General features: G+C 39.0%; 1 protein-coding gene across 3 annotated transcripts in view; it reads left to right on the top strand.

The window, feature by feature from the left end:
- The window catches only part of LOC109640594 (cytosolic carboxypeptidase 4), a 115,777-nt gene that overhangs the window by 24,711 nt on the left and 70,373 nt on the right, over positions 1-20,693 (top strand). For all 3 annotated transcript variants that reach the window (XM_069533287.1, XM_069533286.1, XM_069533288.1), the window contains exons 5-7: positions 2,394-2,487; positions 17,231-17,268; positions 19,821-20,029. In XM_069533287.1, coding sequence (XP_069389388.1) covers positions 2,394-2,487; positions 17,231-17,268; positions 19,821-20,029 — 341 coding nt within the window. The remainder of the gene's footprint in view (positions 1-2,393; positions 2,488-17,230; positions 17,269-19,820; positions 20,030-20,693) is intronic.

The following is a 20,693-nucleotide window of genomic DNA, read 5'->3' as shown; positions in this document are numbered from 1 at the left end:
GCATCACATTTTTTAACCCATGCATTAATCTGCTTAATAAGCTTTGATAACATAGTCTGAATCTGAATTTGAACCCTTTTTTAACTTTATGTGGTATTTTATGTCATGAAAAGGTGTTTTTATATTATATGCTGTCATGTACCCGTCTATCCCTCTAACCCTGAGAAGCAATGAACTTCTTCACAAAATAAAATTATAACCATCACCGAAGAAATCCACCACCTCCTCCAAATGAATAGCATAGATACATTGTCTTGTCCTGAAACCATAGAACCACCTGCAGCACCAGATTTATTTGAACCATTTTACTTCTATTGATCTTTCTGAACTGACCTTATTAGTTTCATCATGTAAACCAACAACTTGTCAATTAGACTCTGTCCCAACTAAACTTTTGAAGTAAGTTTTCCCCCTAATTGACAGTTCCATATTAAATCAGATTTATATGCCTTTTTTAACCGCCTACGTACCACAAGCTTTTAAGGTAGCTGTTATTAAACCTCTGCTTAAAAAACCCACACTTGATCCAGAGGTTTTTGCTAATTACAGACCCATATCAAACCTGCCCTTCATTTCCAAAATCCTAGAAAAAGCTGTTGCTAACCAGCTGTGTGATTACTTAGATAGTAACGGATTGCGGGGAAAATTCCAGTCAGGATTTAGAATCCAGCACAGCACAGAAACAGTGCTATTAAAACTAATGGGTGGCTGTGGCTGAGGGGTAGAGGTGTCGTCATCAACCAGAAGTTCGGAAGTTAAATTCCCAGTCTTCCCATCTGCATGCCAAAGTGTCCTTGGGCAAGATGCTGAACCCCGAATTGCCCCATAGAACAACAACAATACAAGTGCTACTCTAGATGCACTCTATGTATGTATGAATGTGTGTGTAAATGGGTGAATGGCAAACTGTAGTGTAAAGCGCTTTGAGTGGTCTTCAAGACTAGAAAAGCGCTATATAAATACAACCATTTACCATTTATTAAAACTAATGACCTTTTCATGGCATCAGATGATGGACTTGTCTCTATACTTGTCCTGTTGGATCTTAGTGCAGCATTTGACACCATAGATCTCAAGATCTTGTTACAGAGACTAGAACAACATGTAGGGATCAAAGGAACTGCACTAGACTGGTTTAAATCATATTTATCAGATAGATTTCAACTTGTTTACGTCAACAATGACCCCTCCATGCTTATGCAAGTTAGTCATGGAGTTCCACAAGGTTCTGTCCTTGGACCGATACTCTTCACCTTATACATGCTCCCCTTAGGCAACATCATCAGAAAGCACCACATACACCACAGATATACTATTGTTACGCAGACGACACCCAGCTGTACATTTCTATGAAGCATGATGAATCTAATCACTTAGTTCAACTTCCGGAATGTATCAAAATATTAATATAAATATACAAATAAAAAATAAAAAAATCAAGGCCTGGATGACCCAAAAGGTCTTACTTCTAAAGTCAGACAAAACTGAGGTCATTGTAATTCAATTCAATTCAATTTTATTTGTTTAGCGCCAAATCATAATATACATTATCTCAAGGCACTTTACATAGAAGGTCAAGACCTTAAAATCTTATTAATATAGAGAAACCCAACAGTTCCCACAACGAGCAGCACTTTGGCGACTGTGGAGAGGGAAAACTCCCTCATTAACAGGGAGAAACCTCTAGAACCAGACTCAATGTGGGCGGTCATCTGCCTCGACCAGGTGGGGTGAGCAGAGAAGAAAGGGGATGAGAGGAGAGATGGGCGGAAAAGAGGGGAGAGAAGAGAGAGAGAGATAGTGGGGGAGGGGGAGGAGAGGGAGAGAGGTGAGAGAGACCGGGAACACTTGTGCACCATCAGGTATCAGATCTGATGAGTTAAAATGTAAACAATAACAGTGTAAAGAAGTTATTGATTATTAATGATAGCAGCAACAATTCATATAATAATTAATTACCAATAACTATTGTTGTTAATAGTAATAATTGGCCCCATTTTAGAGAAATACTGTCTGAACAGATAGTCACCTTGGATGGTGTCAGTTTGGCCTCCAGCTCCACTGTGAGGAACCTTGGAGTTATGTTTGACCTGGACATGTCATTTGACCAACATATAAAACAAGTCTCTTGGACAGCTTTCTTCCACCTACCAATAAAATTGAATTCAATATAATGTATTGACATGTATTATTTTAGTGTGGAGCAAGGTCTTCTAAAGCCCCAAGTGATTAATAATTATTCTAAAACCAAGAGGCTTCTTATAAAACTCCCTCCCTACTTTTCCATGGTAGAACACCTGTATTTAAGCACATTTGTTGACTAACCTCAGTAAGTCTGATCATATCTTTGTAGAAGAATGGTTTTTCATTATGTTGCTGTGTTCTGCTTACAGTTTCTGCAGCTAACCTAATAGGTGAAAACCACGGATTGGATGTCATCTTCAACCTCATCCCTCACTATACCACCAAAAATCTGCACACCATCAAGTACGTATACCCAGTCTTTCTGCATTTTACTCAGACCACTTCCATCCACAAAACTGGGGAAAAGTGTCAGTGAACTGTCCCTGGATAAAATTACTGATAGATATTTACTTAATAACAGTACAGTTCTCCAAGCTAGCCTCATGTGCAAATAAATAGTCAGTGTCAGAGGATATATGAAATCCCATTCTCAGAACCCAGGGACTGACGTCAATGACCTGTTTATTTATACTTCGGTAGTTTGTGGATCTAAAAATAACATTCAGTTGGCTAGGTATGGTGTCCTTAACTTTATTTTTTCAAATTAGAGATAATGGTTTCAGATGGAAATGTTTGCAGAATCTTTTCTTGTAGACTATATCACAGAGGGGCTGTGTATATATATATATATATATATTGCATGGCAGTGTTTATTTACAGTTAATTATCTTATTTGTCCTGAAGCTATTCAAATCAAATCAAATAAAAATGTATTTGTATAGCCTAAATTCACAAAACACATTTTGCCTAAGAGGGCTTTACAATCTGTACAGGGAGTGACACCCTCTGTCCTTAGACCCTTGCTTCGAGTGAGGAAAAAAAAATGAAGGTGGAAGAAACCTCAGGAAGAGCTACAGAGGTGGGATCCCTCTCCCAGGATGGACAGATGTGCAATGGATGTCACGTGTACAGAACAAAGCAACAGAAACATAATGTACAATTACAATGAAAGCAGTGATTAGCAGTGGTGGTAATATATATTGTCCTCCTCCTCTTGGACCTCTGACAATTAGTCTGTCAAACCTGAAGACATTTGGCTCAAATAGCAAATTCCTCTAGTATACCCAGTTCATATGGCTCCATGCCCTTTCCACCCAAATAAACAAAAATCTGTCAGATTTTCCACTGTCTGACTTTGTTGTATGTCACGATCCTGCAACAATGATTACAGGCACAGAGAAAATACACTGAGTAGCGTCTGAAAACATTTTTTTCTTTAGATCATGAGCTAACTATAAAGTCCTCTACATAGAAGAGACTATACAGTAAAGTAGGGGTGAGTGAATGAGTGGGTCATTGTTGACACAGCCTTAATGAATTTCTTTATACCCTATTTAGTGGACTCGTTTCCCACAATGCATTGTTGTGCATGGGCGGTTATGGCTGAGGGGTAGAGCTGTCAGCAGTTCGATCCCCAGTCTTCCCATTCTGCATGCCAAAGTGTCCTTGGATGCTGAACCCCAAACAAAATAGAACAAAAAGTGCTGCTAATAGATGCACTGTATGTGTGTGTGAAATGAATGGCAAACTGTACTGTAAAGCACTTCAAGTGGTCATCGAGACTAGAAAAGCACTATATAAATACAAAGAAGTTATTGATTATAAATGATAACAGTTACAATTCATATAATAATTAATTACTGCAGTATTGTTGTTAATAATAATAGAATAGAATAGAATAGAATAGAATGCCTTTAATGTAATCACACAATGAAGCCTGGTCGAAATAACAGCAGCTACCACTGAAAGGTGCATTTAGTAAAAAAAGAATAAAATATAACAATAAAATAATGTTAAAAACTATACAAAAATAGTGCAAAGAGAGGTGCAAGAGGAGGTAATTGTGGTTGATTGTAGTGCAAAGTAGGTAGTTATGAAGTTACAAAGTTACAAAGAAGGTAGTTACGGTTGGAATGTATAGGAGTTATTTTATTGAGTTCAGTGTTCTGACAGCCCATGGATAGAAGCTGTTCCTCAGTCTATTAATTCTGCCTTTTAATGACCTGACCCGCTTCCCAGACGGCATCAGGTTAAACAGTCCATGGCCAGGGTGGAAAGTGTCCCTGGATATTCTCTGTGCTCTGCTGAGGAGCTGGCAAAGTCTTCTAGGGGGGGCAGAGGGGAGCCGGTGATCCTTTCTGCGGCCCTTGTAATCTTTTGCAGAGCCTTCCTGTCTACAGCCGAGCAGGCGGTGAACCACACTGTGGCACAGTACATCAACACCGGCTCTATGGTAGACCAGTAAAAGGACAACAGCAGTTTCTGCTGCAGATGGTTCCTCCGCAGCACCTGCAGGAAGTGGAGTCTCTGCTGGTCCTTTTTGACCAGCGCTGATGTGTTGGCTGACCAGGTGAGGTCATCAGTGATGTGTGTCCCCAGGTACATTAATGAAGTCACCTTCTCCACGCTCGCTCTGTTGATGGTCAGCGGAGCATGGATCCCGCACCGCCTCCTGAAGTCGAGGATCAGCTCTTTGGTCTTACTGGTGTTAAGCTCCAGATTGCTCACCGAGCACCACGCCGCCATCTGCTGTATGTCCTCTCTGTAGACTGTCTCGTCAGCCCCCGCGATCAGACCGACCACATTGATGTCGTCAGTGAACTTGATGATGGAGTTGGAGGGGTGGATGGAAGCACAGTCATGAGTGTAGAGTGCGTTCAGGAAGAGGCTCAGCATGCAGCTCTGGGGGAGCCAGTGCTGAGCGACAGAGTGGAGGAGCAGAGCTGACCCACCTTCACAACCTGCAGTCGGTTGGTCAGGAAGTCCTTGATCCAAGAGCAGATGAGGGGGGGAAGTCGAGGTTGTTCAGCTTCTCCACCAGGAGGTCCTGAATGATGGTGTTGATGCAGAGCTGAAATCAACAAACAACATCCTGACGTAGGTGTGGTTCAAGGCTGCGTGGAGAGCTGTGGCGATGGCATCCTCTGTGGACCGGTTTGCCCTGTAGGCGAACTGATGTGGGTCGAAGTTCTGGGGGAGGAAGGCTTTGAGGTGCTGGAGAACCAGCCTTTCGAAGCACTATATGACCACAGACGTCAGTGATATCGGTCTCTAGTCGTTGAGGCCTGTCAGGGATGTTTTTTTGGGGACCGGGATGATGGTGGCTGCTTTCAGGCAGGACGGGACCTCAGCCAGTGACAGGGATGTGTTGAAGATTCCTGTCAGGACTTCTGCCAGCTCGTCTGCACAAGCACGGAGCACTTTGCCCAGTACTCCGTCCGGTCCAGCAGCTTTACGTGGATTAACTGCCTTCAGTCCGCGCCTCACTTGATGGACCTGGAGAGTGAAAGTGAGAGGGCTGGAGGGGCGGTAACTCACACACGATTAAGATAAAAAAGCACCAAATCAGGGAGCCAAGAGCCGCTGCATTCGTACGCGCCACCATCTTGGAATAATAATAATAATAATTATTATTATTATAGTTGTTGCCCTGAGGTTCCGGGGTCAGAGATATCTGCAATGAGAGAGAGAAAGAGAGAGAGAGACTATGGGAGAAAAAAAAAACATAGTTATTGACATGTATTAAAATAAATAACTGAGTGTGGCGGGGCAGAGAGACAGAGAGAAGTGGAGAAGTGCTCAGTGGATGATGGGAGTTCCCCCAGCAGTCTAGACCTATAGCAGCATAACTAAGGGATGGTTCAGGACTCACCTGATCCAGAACTAACTATAGACTTTATCAAAAAGGAATGTTTTAATTTTAACTTTAAATGCTGAGATGGTGTCTGCCTCCTGAACCCAGAGTGGGAGCTGGTTCCACAGGAGAGGAGCCTGGTAGCTGAATGCTCTACCTCCTGTTCTACTCTTACAGACTCTTGGAACCACAAGAGAGCCTGTGTTTTGTGAACAAACTGATCTATTTGGATAATATGGTGTTATCAGCTCTTTGATATATGAAGGGGCTTGATTGTATGTGATGAGCAGGATCTTGAATTCTATTCTGAATTTTACAGGGAGCCAATGTAGAGAAGCTAAAACAGGAGTAATATGATCTCTCCTTCTAGTTCCTGTCAGCACTCGTGCTGCAGCATTTTGGACCAACCGGAGACTTTTCACAGCCTTCCTGCGACATCCTGATAATAAAGAGTTACAGTATCTAGTCTAGAGGTAACAAATGCGTGGACTCGTTTCTCAGCGTACTTCTGAGACAGGATGTTTCAATTTTCTTAATATTGTGCAGGTGGAAGAAAGCTGTCTGAGAGACTTGTTTCATGTGTTGGTCAAATGACATGTCCTGGTCAAACATAATTCCAAGGTTCCTCACAGTGGAGCTGGAGGCCAAACTGACACCATCCAAGGTGATCTGGTAAGACAGTGTTTCTCTGAGATGAGAACTTTGCTTAGCCTAGTGTTATTACAAAGCCCAGTTGTGTTACCCGTCCGTGAAACAGGAGGAAAAGTCCTTTTGGATGTGCTGTTTGAAGTCCAGTGAAGTTGTCGTGCTGGTTTGTGGCTCCTGTTGTTGTGGTTCTGCTGGCCAATTGCTTGTGCTGAAGTCCTTAGGCAGGTTCTCACGTTGCTGCCTTTGTAAGGTTTTAGCAGTCTGCTTGAGGCAGGCCTGCTTGGAGGTTGGAGAGCTTGGGTGGGGAGGAAGTCTCCCTGGCTGGATGAGCAGGAGCGATACCCACCTCTCCTCAAGGAGATGTGATTAGAAAAGAGAAAAAAAGAGGGGGAACTAGGCTTTTATCGGCCTTGTGACCTCATGGGTCATGGGGCACACAGTGACCAATGGTGGTTGTGTCCAGGGGCAGGTTTAAGACAGTTGTGAAGATGAAGCACCTTGGGAGACTTAGTTCTGGAAGCTCTCCTGTCTTCAGAAGAAAGAAGACATGTCGTCAGGCTTTGGCTACACATGTAGGCCCAACTATTGTTCACAAATAGTGGGTCCCATCTCCAGATAGACTAACCATATAGTGAAGTAGGTCATAGTGAATGATTTTGTGATTTGTGGTTCGTGGATCGTGGTTGCCACTACTGCCATGGCCCTGCCTGACATCCAACACTACTGTTATTATTATTATTAGTCATCATTCTATGACATTAATATTAACTTTTTTATTATTGTAGCATTGTTATATATTACCACCACTGCTAACCACTGCTACTGTAATAATTGTCTTTCATTGTAATTGTACAATATATTTCTGTTGCTTTGTTCTGTACACGTGACATCTATTGCACGTCTGTCCGTCCTGGGAGAGGGATCCATCCTCTCTGGCTCTCCCTGAGGTTTCTTCTACCTTCTTTTCCCTGTTAAAAGGGTTTTTTTGTGGGCAAGTTTTTTCTCACTCGAACCGAGGGGCTAAGGACAGAGGGTGTCACTACCTGTACAGATTGTAAAGCCCTTTGAGGCAAAATGTGTTTTGTGAATTTGGGCTATACAAATAAAATTTGATTTGATTTGATTTTGGACACAGCCATACTGTGTGGTGATGAGCTAATGAACATCAGGTAAGCTTGATCGCAAAGGCAAGTGTGGATTTTTTTTCAACCCTATCCTGGACCCCACTTTGGATACCAAAATAATATAAATATATCTTGAATTTAGAGCTGCATGGTGGTGCTTAAAGGTCCAGTGTGTTAGGATTTAGGTGAAATGAATCTATTGGCACAAACTGAATATAAAATAATCCTCATGATGTTTTCACCATGTTTTTTACATTAGTCGAGACTGGACAAACTATTAGACACCTTTAGAGCTTTTATGACAACTGAAGTCTACCACAGGGTCTCTTTCATGTTTCGAACGGGAGGGTGAGGTGATGGGTATTCAGCTACAACATGCAACTTCACATCACTAAATTCTACACACTGTACCTTTGAGGAGAGTGTAGTTTTTTATTTTTATTTATTTCAAAAAAGCCTATTCCCTTCAATTAGAAGTTGTAAATAATAAAATAGTATTAAATTGACTTTCAGGGGAATGGAAGACATAACTGATTGTTAAAAGGATACAATTTAATGTTTGCTGCATTTGACAGTTCCCCCATGACTATATCCATGTGTTGTCCCTGGCTGCGCTTCCCAGAGTCATCAGGAGGAGATGGCACACACCTTTGGAAAGGAGCAAAATAAGGGAAGGGGTAAAAAACACTGGGAGGAACGGAGGAGCTGTGACACATATGGATATTGTCACTCAGCTCCAGAGCTCTCTTTAACAGTTAGTGCCATGTCAGTAGTCCCTTGCTGAATGACACGCCTTCTCATAAATCAAGGGTCAGAGTCATGTACTACGTTTTGTGATTTATCTTGGAAATTTCCACATTATTTACACCCAAATCATCAGGAGTTATTATGATTAAGTGTACAAGAGATATCATGAAGCTAGCTTACTGTGTAAATACTAATCCCACAGCCATTTTCCAAGTGATATTGCATAGGTCTACACAAGGACCCATATGTATGGGACAGATGTGTGGTGATAAATAAAACCTCCATCCTGGAAACAAAAACAACAAATGCTGTTTGAACACTGAGGAGTATTCAGATGGAACTGGTCGACGGGGGTCAACAAAAAAGAATGCCCTGAACTCACTTAACTCATTGACAGTGTCAATATAGATATAGATATATCACAGACAGATGACATAAAACCACATTACATTCTATACTGAAATTCTATACTGAAAGTTCGCACTTTCTGTAATTTGGACAATATTGTTTTCCAAATGCTCTCAGGTAATTTGATAGAATCCCTACACAATTCAAAGACTTAATGTCATATAGCTGCAATCATTTATTTATGTTTGGAACATTTCATTAAACTATTGTCAAATTAGCTTCTATTTCACATTGATCCATCAATGATTCCCTAGTCATAATCTACATGTATCTAATTCACCCTGCCTTAAAATTGCATTATTTGCTCTTCCATACAGCTGGGTCATATGCAATCTCACCGTCTATAAATTAGGTTACACAATTCAACAAAACAGAATCTATTCATCTTCTCCAAAGATCAGTGTGGCTGCACTCAGAAACCATCTGACCTCCTGGAATATAAACAGTGGGCAGAGAAAATTTCATTGATTCTTTTTCTTTTGCTTCTTCTCTCTCTTGCTCTCAGTGTACTTGCAAAGAAATAGACAAACAGCTGAACGGATAAGAATTGTACAAAATACCTTGATGATAGTAGTGGAAGGTCCAGACAATATTGTACTGTACTCTTACAAAGACAGTAGTTATGTGCAGTAGATTTTAAACACCAATGGCCAACATCATAAAAGTATACACAATGAGAGTATGTAAGTCAATTGGTTCTGTATGTAGTAAACAGTCCAGGTAGTTCAAAGAAGAAATAAAGTAGTGAATTGAAATGAATAATAAGTGTATAAATATGTGGACAGGGGATTGATGTAATCAAACGCAATATAAATTGTGTGCTATATATTTCTCTATTTGCTGAAGGTAAATAGATGTTTGGTGTGAGAGGGATGAAGACCCTGTGTCCTGCCCTCTGGTGTGCATGTTCAGCAGACATTTGTGCATAATACTGCTCCCTTCTGGTTATTCAGCAGCAGAAGTTTAGAGCATGGAATTTCCACCAGACTTAATTAAGTGTGCTGCAGAACAGAGCGCTTCTTTTTATATGTAAAAAGCAGAACATAGTTGCTGTACTTTTGATAGCTAGCATGCAAGTGGTGGTAGGCACAATGACTCAGCATTTTTGTTTGTTCTGATTATGCCCTAAAATTGTGCCTTTGTTATTGTTATTGTTCTTGTGTCTGGTTTCAGTGGTCACGTTTAGAGGGGTAAAGTGTGAACAGGTTGCAGAGGTAGGTTACATTTACTCTGTTACATGTCAATAAATTGTTCTTGTTTGACAGAATACTTTTTACTCCTACTCAGTTACATTTATGATGAAAAATAATTACTTCTACTCTGTTGGGCCAAACACTACTTGGTACTTTTCCATGTCTATGATTTATTAATTTGTAAACTCAGCTGAGCGGACATAGCAGTTTCCCGACAGTGAAGGATGGAAGGCAGATTAGCACGAGACCCTCTCTACAGCTCTGATAATCTGTTTTAGTCTTTTCTTGTCCTGTTTGGTTGCTGAACCAAACCAGACAATGATGGATGTGCAGAGGACAGACTGGAATTTGCCATGTAGACCTGGACCAACAGCTCCTGAGGCAGGTTAAACGTCCCAAGCTGGTGCGTCTCAAAATCCTGAATGTCTCCTCAGCAGACACAGTGTTGTTATATATAGTGATGGGGGGCACTATTGGAGGGTTTCTGCTGAAATCCACTGTCATGGGGTTATCCCATGCCCTGTAATATAAAAGGTGGCAAACACATACACAAATGGGGCCTATACAGGCCTACTTGTGCATTTTTATCAGCAGCATTAGCATTAGAATTAGCATTAGCATCGCTGTAGCATTAGCCAGCATGGTAGCATGTAAAGCTAGCACTCATATAAACCATTTAATCTTTTGTAAACGGTACTGATACACACATTGTAACAAATTGCTGTAAAAATACAGGAAATTTGGAACAGTAATATACTATTCTTCATAAATACAGTTGAATACTGTTGATTTTGATGGATTTAAGAAAACAAATATTAACAGCAATTTCATGGTATATTACAGTATTTTTCCTTTTGAGTCAAGTCAGACTTGAGTTTCACTTTGTTGCTTGAGACTGCCGATGACTCATCTGAACGAAATCATGTTCCATCATGTCACACCGCCTCATTTGGCAGACAGTCAATGCAAAGAAAGCTAAATATTGGCATTAAATATTATAGATCAGTGATTTTATTCAAGATTGAAGGAAGTATAATAACAAGATGAGGAATTGAAGAAGATGATTTTCACCCCGAGTCTGACTGAGCACTGAAGTGGACGGAGCATCTATTACCACCTGCTGCTTTCCTCCTGCAAACATGCACAGTAATCCATCCTGCTCCTGAGGCTAACTTTACAAGGTAATTGTGATATTGTAGAAGTCATTGTTGCTCTGTTATGTCATTTTATGTTGAATTTACATTGTACTGACAATTTTCTTTCCCCAAAATGACTTAAGCCTGACAAAGTCAGGACTACTGCTCGATGTTACTTGGTATTAGCATGTTGCAGGCATGCATGCATGCAAATGTTTTCAGTTAAGTTAGCTAGTATACTCCTATATAGCTGCTGAGGGGACAACCTTATTATCTTTCTGTTGAACCACGTTAACAGTAACATGATCATTTAACTATCCTGTGAGAGAGTATAGCTTAAAGATTGTCTGTGTTGGCTGCAATATAAAGATGATACCTTGCAACATATGTGCTAAGACCTGCAGCAATATACTGTATTTGCATATATCAGGCACATGCAAATTCATAGTTATATACTTAATTCATCTTTTAAGTATGGTTTCCCTGAATTGGGAAGACTTCCGGGGTCTTCTCTTACGTCGGAAAAGTCATATTACTGAAGGCAAGACAGTTACATGCCTTTTCTTTCATAATTATAAGACACATTATAATGAGAATGCGATGGGTTGCAAATAATCTTTACCTACTGCACCTAATACTACCTAATAACACACTTCTTATATGCTTTCTCTATTCTTACATTCTTAGACGCTTCATTGGCATTAACCCCGAGAGGGGAACAAAGGTGGTGTCCAAGAAGACGGTGAAGCTGGTCCAGAAAAAGGCAGCAACTGTGAATCCCCATGTGTCCACCCTTATAAAGAACCTCATGGACTTTGAATAGGGCTGTATGTAACCCAGACACATCTCTACACAGGATCTCGCTTTCAAAAAGGAATAGCCTACACTCGCCTCTCTCTCTCCCCTTCCTCCCCCTCCCCACTATCTCTCTCTCTTCTCTACCCTCTTTTCAACCCATCTCTCCTCTCCTCCCCATTTTTCCCTGCTCACCCCAACCGGTTGAGGCAGATGACCGCCCACATTGAGTCTGGTTCTAGAGGTTTCTCTCCGTTAATGAGGGAGTTTTACCTCCACAGTCGCCAAAGTGCTGCTCATTGTGGGAACTGTTGGGTTTCTCTATATTAATAAGATTTTAAGATCCTTGAGATAATGTATATTATGATTTGGTGCTATTTAAATAAAATTGAATTGAATTGAATTGCAACAGTTCACTATGGTTCAGTCCAGTCCTCTCTATTGTGCAGGTTTGTGACACTGACTTGCTTTCTATCACACATTATAATTCATGAAAGATGGATACTGAGAAGAACCTGCTTACCTGTTACATTAGTCATTGTTCTTATGCATTGTATTACGGTATTTATGGTACGGACTCTAAAATAACAGTATAATGGCAACCAAGCAGCTGACAGTATTTTACTGTAAAGCTTATATTCTATACAGCATGGTAATGTAATATTAATATACTGTTGTTGTAGATTACAGTAGGTACACTGTAGAATAACAGTAAACTACTGTCAAACAATCTCCTATTTTCCACCTGGCTATTATCTTTCATAACACTACACTTCCTTGTGATAAAATGACAAGAAAAAGTATATTAAAATATATCCATACTGTTCTGATTATACTACCTTAAGCGTGGCACCATTAAATGGTGTGCTTTTGGGCATTCAATAAATTTTAAATATTAATATTAAATATATTAATGTTAAATGATAACTTAATTGATAAAAGATAAATCGGGGCACCCCACTTCAAAGGAAGGGAAAAGATAGCCAATTTATTGTTTAAGTCTCATGAAATTACTGACTACAAATTTGGAACTCTGACTAATTTCTTAAATGTTCTGTGTGTAGAATTTAATGGGGAAATGACATGTTTCACCTCACCCTCCCCTTCCAAGCATGAAAGAGAACCTGTGGAAACCTTCACTTGCCATAAAAACTTAAAAAGTGTTAAGTTTGTCCAGTTTGGGCTACTGTAAAAGACATGGGAGCCTCCGTAGACAGGACCCGCTCCTTATGTAAATATAAAGTAATTTAATATAAAGAGCCCATTCTAGGGTAAAATTTGACCAATTTAGATGAAACACACTAGTGAAAACATCACTAAGATTATTTTATATTCAATATCTGCCAATAGATCCTTCCACCTAAATCTTACACACTGAATCTTTAAAGTGATCATTATAGAAAGTGACATGTTTTTAATTAATTAATTAATTAAAATTCAATTTAGTTTTATTTGTATAGCGCTAATTCATAATATATATTATCTCAAAGCACTTTACATAGAAGGTCAAGACCTTAAAATGCTTCTAAAATATCATAATCATACTTTAAAGGGTAAGCGGCCACCTGGTTGTTCATGTCAGCTTCCCAAGCATTATCTGCTGCGAAACTCTTTATTTACTACGAAGCACTAGTCTCGCCAGCCTCGGAGCTAGGGTTAGCTTAGCGAGTTGCTTTGTTTACATCCCAGGCTTTCACTGTGGTGACGTCACCGAGGCGCACAGCCGCAGATCAGCTGACGATCATCTGTGTTTGTTTACGCGGAGTTTGCTGCTGCTAGTTTTGCGCAACATGGCAGAATACTTATCAGGTGCTTTACAGTACAGTATTCTTTTAAAGCAGCTGTGTCCTGGTGCTCGGGCGTATTCACCGGGTTAAAGGCTAGCTAACTTCAGTGGGTTAACGAGCAGCAGGAAGACAACTCGCTCTCGGTTCGCTAAGCTAACGCTAGCTTCGAGGCTGGCAAAACTCACAGGGGACTAGTGCTGGCTATTCATAGTAAATAAAGAGTTTTGCGGCAGATAATGCGTAATTTAGAGGCTGTATTGTTTATGCCCCGAACCCTTGCGTTTTATGGATATACGCCGATCACGTGTGGATCTAAAAGCGTCTGAAGGACTCCAAGTTACTCCAAACCTTTATGGATGAGTAGATCTACATACCATATGCTGGAAATAAGGACCAGGTTGAAAAAAAACGAACTTCCCCTTTAATGTCATTGTAACACAACCCTGGTGAATGTGTACATAGTTATATTGTTGGTTCACATTTACATTGTACATATTCCATTTCACCATTTTCCACATTCCTTTGATTTGATTTGAACAAATCAATTAATTTGATTTGAACAAGAGGTCTGTTGGAGCTACCCTTTGATTCAAGATACCACTCTACCTGGTATGATGTGCAGCATACTTCCCTACCGTCCATGTTGCTGTGACCTTAGACTTGCTTATCACTCTCTCTATTATTATATCAAAAGAAATATATGGTTAACACTCAGGATCATAAGTCCTTTGCATGTATTAATCATGAAAAATTAATGTTAGAAATAATTAAGTCTATGCATATATTTAGTTAGTTATGTATATCATGTTGTTTTGTCTACTGATGTTTTAAAAGGAAATTCATTTTATTGAAATAACATAACATATCATGTTGTTGTACTTCACATTAAGTCAATCAATCAATCAAATTTTATTTGTATAGCTCATATTCATGTCTCATTGGGCTTAACAAGGTGCAACACCCTGTGCACTAACCCTTCAACAAGAGTAAGGAAAAACTACCTCTCGGCGGTAGTCCTGCAACCAGAAAGTCAGCGGTTCATCCCAGTTTTCCCCATCTGCATGCCAAAGTGACCTTGGGCAAGATGCTGAACCCCAAATTGCTGCAAAGTGCTAATATATGCACTGTATGAATGTGTGTGTGAATGGGTGAATGGAAAACTGTACTGTAAAGCACTTTGAGTGGTCATCAAGACTAGAAAAGCTCTATATAAATACACACCATTTACTACTGCTAAAATAATCCTCATTAATAGGGAGAAAAAACAAAAATGTGGAAACCATGGAGTGAGCCACATGTAACGGATCCCTCTCCCAGGACGAACAGAAATGCAATAGATGCCACGAGCAGCAGACCACATCAATAACTTAACAATATTTACAAAATTGATGAGAAAAAGAGTGTCTAACATAAATAAAGAGATGTATCAAGTATCTGTACATAAGAAAATGTCCAACAGAGATGGAGTTGTTCATAATCCATGATCAGCTGCCACAGAGATCCACCATCACGGTCAAGATCCACAATCTGCAATCCACGAAGATCAAAAGGAGGCAAATTAATCAGACGCTACAGATGTGTTATTTTTCTATCATGTATTGTGGCATAACACAACAGAATGAATACAAAATAAATACAGAAGTATAACTGAATCTTGTTTATTTATCCTTTCTTTCTCTAAGAACAGCTCCTTCATCTTCTTAATTTGTCCTCCCTGGCTTGGCTTTGCATCGCTCTCTTCTCTTTCTCATTGTTCCTCCCACATTGTGTTGTCCATCTACTCTCTACATTCTCTGTTCTACGTCTCACCATGCCATCTCTCTTCATTTCTTCATTAGGGAGCAGTTAAAGGTACAGTGTGTAGAATTTTGTGATATCTATTGTTGAAATTGCATGTTGCAGCTGAAAACCCCTCACCTCACCCTCCCGTTCCAAATATGAAAAAGAACCTGTCGCAGCTTCAGTTGTCATAAAAACCCGAAAGGTGTTTAGTTTGTCCAGTGTGGACTAATGTAAAAAACATGACTGCCTCCATAGAGAGGGTCCCCATGATGTAAATATAAAGTATTTAAATATAAAGGACCTTTTCATACAATTTAGATGAAACAAACTAGGGAAAACATCATGAGGATTATTCTACATTAAATTTCTACCAATAGTTCCCTTTCACCTAAATCTTACACACTGGACCTTTAAGTGTGTCAAGTAAGCTCACTGTGCATACTCAGAAATTCTTGCAAATTTAGTATCAATCTGAGCATTTCTCCCATTCTTACACATTCTGCAAGGCACTCTACAACACATCTATTCTCTCACTTTCCTTCCTGTCTTTGTCTGTTTTTACAGATGTTGTCTGCAGCTACCCTCCTGTATCACACCTGAGTTAAATTATCCTTACTTCCTTTGTATTTATTAGTGTATGTCTGCTCATTAAGGGTTCTGTTCAGGTCTGTTTCTGTCTCATGGTGTTTCTGCTCCGGGTGTTTTTGTGTTTTCGACCTTTGCTTCAGTTACTTGCTTTTTCCTGTGTTGATGGAAAGTCATGATAGAGGAAGTTTTTTCCTCTCCACAGTCACTGCAGTGCTAGATCACTGTGGGAACTGTCAGGTTTCTCTATCATTTTTTAGGACAGTAAAGTGCCTTGTATGTTGTGATGTGGTGCTGTGCAAATAAAATTGAAATTAATCTAATTAAATTGACCAGATTCAAGGATATTAGCAAGCAATTTTGACTTTGTCCAGTTTTGTTGCAGGAGACTGAAGATTTAATGCAGCTCAGCACTATGGATATAGAAGTAGACGCAGCAATGCTATAGACAAACTGCACGAAGTCTCTTGTCAAAACTCACATCATCTAAGAAACAGAGGAAGTAACAATTCAATGTCCATCATAGCTTTTTGCAATATCTCGAATAAAACTTTCCAAAATGTTAACTGGCAGAGCGTTACATAGAGCTGAGCATTAATAACTAGCTAAGCAGCTAATACTGAGAGGGCAAAGCTCCTGTGTACCAGCCATCCAGACAAAAGTAGTAGATCCAATGATCACAACGTGATAACCAAACAGGCTTTAGACTGTGTTAAGCCCACCTATGTAGTGAACATATGGACACAGAGATACAGGAATAAATAAATGTAGAAATATATAGGTAAAAGATATAGAAATAAATGTAGAAATATATAAGTAAATAAATGTAGAAATATATAAGTAAAAGATATAGAAATAAATGTATGAATAAAAAATGTAATACATGTAAAAATAAATACATAAATATATATAAATTTAGAAAAATAGTTATGGTCTTTTCTGCTAAAAACTGTATTTTTTATTTATTATTTATGTATTTAATTATTAGATTTTTTATTTATTTATACTATGTCATGCTTGTCCTTCCAGCCAGACATATAGAGCTACAGCAAATACTGACATCTCATGTTAACAAAATCTTCATGTTTTAAAGTTTCATACGTTAAAATATCAGAGAAAATAACTGCTCCCTCTGTTTCTTTTCCAGGGCAGCTATCAATGCCTTTGCAGCTCTGCTGTGCACAAGTAAGTTTCCATGACCTTCTTTATTCATCAGCCGATGGTTTCCTTTATACTATAAGTATATCATTATAACCACCATTGTCGCAATACAACACTAGAAAAATAAACTTTCTTCAGTGGCAGGAGGATTTTTGTTTTAGTATAGGCTAATATAACAAAGTTTGCAGGTTTAACTAAGTTAATTCTAATATTTTTAAGAAAATTAAGACGTTTATCTTCAGTTGGGTATCGTTTGAATTATTCTGCTTATCTGTTCCAGTTCTAATAAATTCCGATTTTTGGGTCAAATGTTGAGACAATAAAAATATCTTTATACTATTAAGAAGCAAAGACATTTGCAATAAAAAAATATAGAATAAAAGAATGGAGTCAGCTTCTTAGATGTTCAATACAACCTCAACATTCAAATTTATTTTGGCAATAAACTGAAGCTTAAAAATTTTAATTCCACACATGTATTTCTTTGAGCACACTGTCCAGTGGCCTGGGAGCCCATCAAGTAGTGCATTGGTATTTTGCATGTACCTGACCATGAACTCATCACTAACTGCTGTTCAACAACATTGTAAGGCATTAGAGATGTGATACCATTTCATGTAAGTAATGATAGTTAGGCAATGACTCAAAGTTTTACAACATGCTAATCCTGTTTTATAAATTTATTACAGCATGCACTGTATCATTGAGAAAGAATTACAACACACAGATACATTACAAACAATGCATTCTGCCTAAACATTTCTCTTATATAAATAACTCTAATCTAAAGAATATAACTGAGTTTACTGAGCCAAAATGACAACCCAGGGACAAGGAGGCAGAGTTGCAGTCCTACACACTTCTCTGCACTCTCTTTAGATCTGTCATTCACCCAAAACCCTATAGACCTTGTCTTGAATGTATTTAATAAAAAAATAAGCAGATAAAAAGTGAACAAAAACTCTTCAAAAAAAGATAGTTAAATGTGGTCTCTTAAACTTTAGATCACTGCCATCAGAAGCTGATTTAGTAAATTAATTGATTTCACATTACAGAGTTGAGGCTTGAAGTTTATTACACCCATCTTAGAAAAAAACAAAACAATTCTATTTGTTGTATTTTACCATGCTCCTGGGTCGTAAAAGTAATAATTGTACGGGACTTCATGATAACATTAATAATGATAGCCTTGGTGCTGTGTTTGTGTCAATATTAGACCCGATTGCTTTTAGTGAGTGTTTACATCAACCCCCTCATTGTTTTAACATTGGACATTTAATAGTCCTTCTACACAATCCTGGGCTATCAGACCATAACTGAATAAGCTTTGATGTCCAATTGTTGGACTACATACCATGAATTAATAACAAATTTTCGAGATAAATGGTAAGTGGTTGTATTTATATAGCGCTTTTCTAGTCTTGATGACCACTCAAAGCGCTTTACACTACATTTTGCCATTCACCCATTCACACACACATTCATACATACATTACTAGCACTTTTTGTTGTTCTATGGGGCAATTCGGGGATTCGGCATCTTGCCCAAGGACACTTTGGCACGCAGATGGGAAGACTTCCGACCTTCTGGTTGGAGGACGACCGCTCTACCTCTCAGCCACAGCCTCCCCATTGACATTTAATTCAATGCCATGCCTCAATATATCAGGAGTCCTTTTAAAAAAGTTTAACTATGATCAATCATCTTGTTGATAGCACTTTTTACATTTCACCTTGTTGAATATCACTTTCATGCTGTCCCTATAATGAGCTGCAGGTATAAGCACTACTCATACTCATGTCATATTTAGATTTTATTTATGGATCAGATGATGTTTCTCACCTCTACACACACAACGACACCCAAATATCAGATTGAAGTGTAAGGGCCCAATTATAAAGTTTAAAGTGCCACCATGCCTTTGTGGTGAGTTTGATACATTGGTATTTGCCATGCCATAAGTATTTTGTCACTGATGACTACACATTGCTCCAGTTGGAGCAGATAAGAAAGGAGGTAGCTAACAAAATTAAACCTTGGCATGGTGTTCAATTTAATTATAAATAACCAGCTGCACATTTACAATCTGCAATTTGGACCATCTATCCTATATAATAATAATACATACCTTTTTTTAATGTTGTATCTTAAAAACGTGCTTAATTAAAAAAGTTTCCCTTCTTGTTATTTTTGTCAAAAGTGTTCTAATAATTTCTTGATACGAATGGGAAAAATCAACAAAATCAAAATTGATGTGATTGTTTATCATTTGAGCTTTGTGACTCCAAACTGGGGCTACAAGGTGAATGAGACACATCAGCAAAACATACATGAGTGGGTGTTCAGACTGGATGCAGTGGAACTGATAGATACAATGTAGCCAAACAGCCAGACAATTTGGAGTCACTGATGTTTTGTTATGTTTTGTCATTCTTGGATTTTGTATTGATTTTCCTACTCTATATTGTCTTCAATCAGCCAATACTGATGATCAACAGCAGAGGGATCAAATAGTAAAACATACTGAACTATCTCTCTCTCTCTCTCTGTGTTTGTCTGTGTTTTTCCCTCACAGAGGCTAACGTTTGTTCTGTGATATCGAAGGGTTACATCTCTGGCCTACTGCGACTTTATGAGGACTGGCACAGCAAAGATACTCAACATACTGCCATAGAAGTCCAGCACGCGCTGCTGCGCTGCCTCCATAAGGTCACCCACAACACTCCAGGCAGACAGGCTTTCATATCCCATGGAGGCCTCAGACTGCTGTATCACACCACACAGGTAAAATTCAGAGCTGTATTTATTTAGCACCACTCAAATTGCTTTACAATACAGCTTTTCCCCTATGTGCAGCACTTTCTCTATCATAGATCACTCATACACTTCCGGCACAGCCCTCAATTTAGGACAATTTGGGGTTCAGTGTCTTTCCCAACAACACTTCGGCCCATGGAATGGGGGAGACTGGGATTGAATCCATAGGTCCAACCATATAAACACACATTTGCATGCACATGCACAAGTACTCAGTGGCCAAACTGTCATGTACTTCTGCAGCATACTCTGTGCCAACTGTAAAGCATCTACAATATATTATCTTCTCAAAGTTTCTTCCTTCTCCAATTCATTACTGAGTTCTTTCTCTATTAAACCAAGTAAGCTGCCCATTTCAATTCCCCACTCTTTCAGTCAGAGCATTGCAAATTGCATATTTGGCACACCAGGGTTACAAAAAACCCCTTTGTCAGACAAGCCAAACCACAACTTAATCACCTGTTTTCTCAAATGGTTAGACTGTGATTTCAGAGTGATTGATAAAAATGCAGTGCTCTTTTGTGGAGCTTTGGAATTGATCTAGGTTAATTTATACCACAAACTCTTCAATATTAAACTCCATCAATAACAGTTAATTAAAGAAGTGCTTCCACTTTACTGTAGAAAAATA

The sequence above is a fragment of the Paralichthys olivaceus genome, chromosome 10, assembly GCF_024713975.1.
Source record: "Paralichthys olivaceus isolate ysfri-2021 chromosome 10, ASM2471397v2, whole genome shotgun sequence".
Taxonomy (NCBI): domain Eukaryota; kingdom Metazoa; phylum Chordata; class Actinopteri; order Pleuronectiformes; family Paralichthyidae; genus Paralichthys; species Paralichthys olivaceus.
Note: the sequence above shows the minus strand (reverse complement) of the source record. Positions and strands in the feature narration are given on the sequence as shown.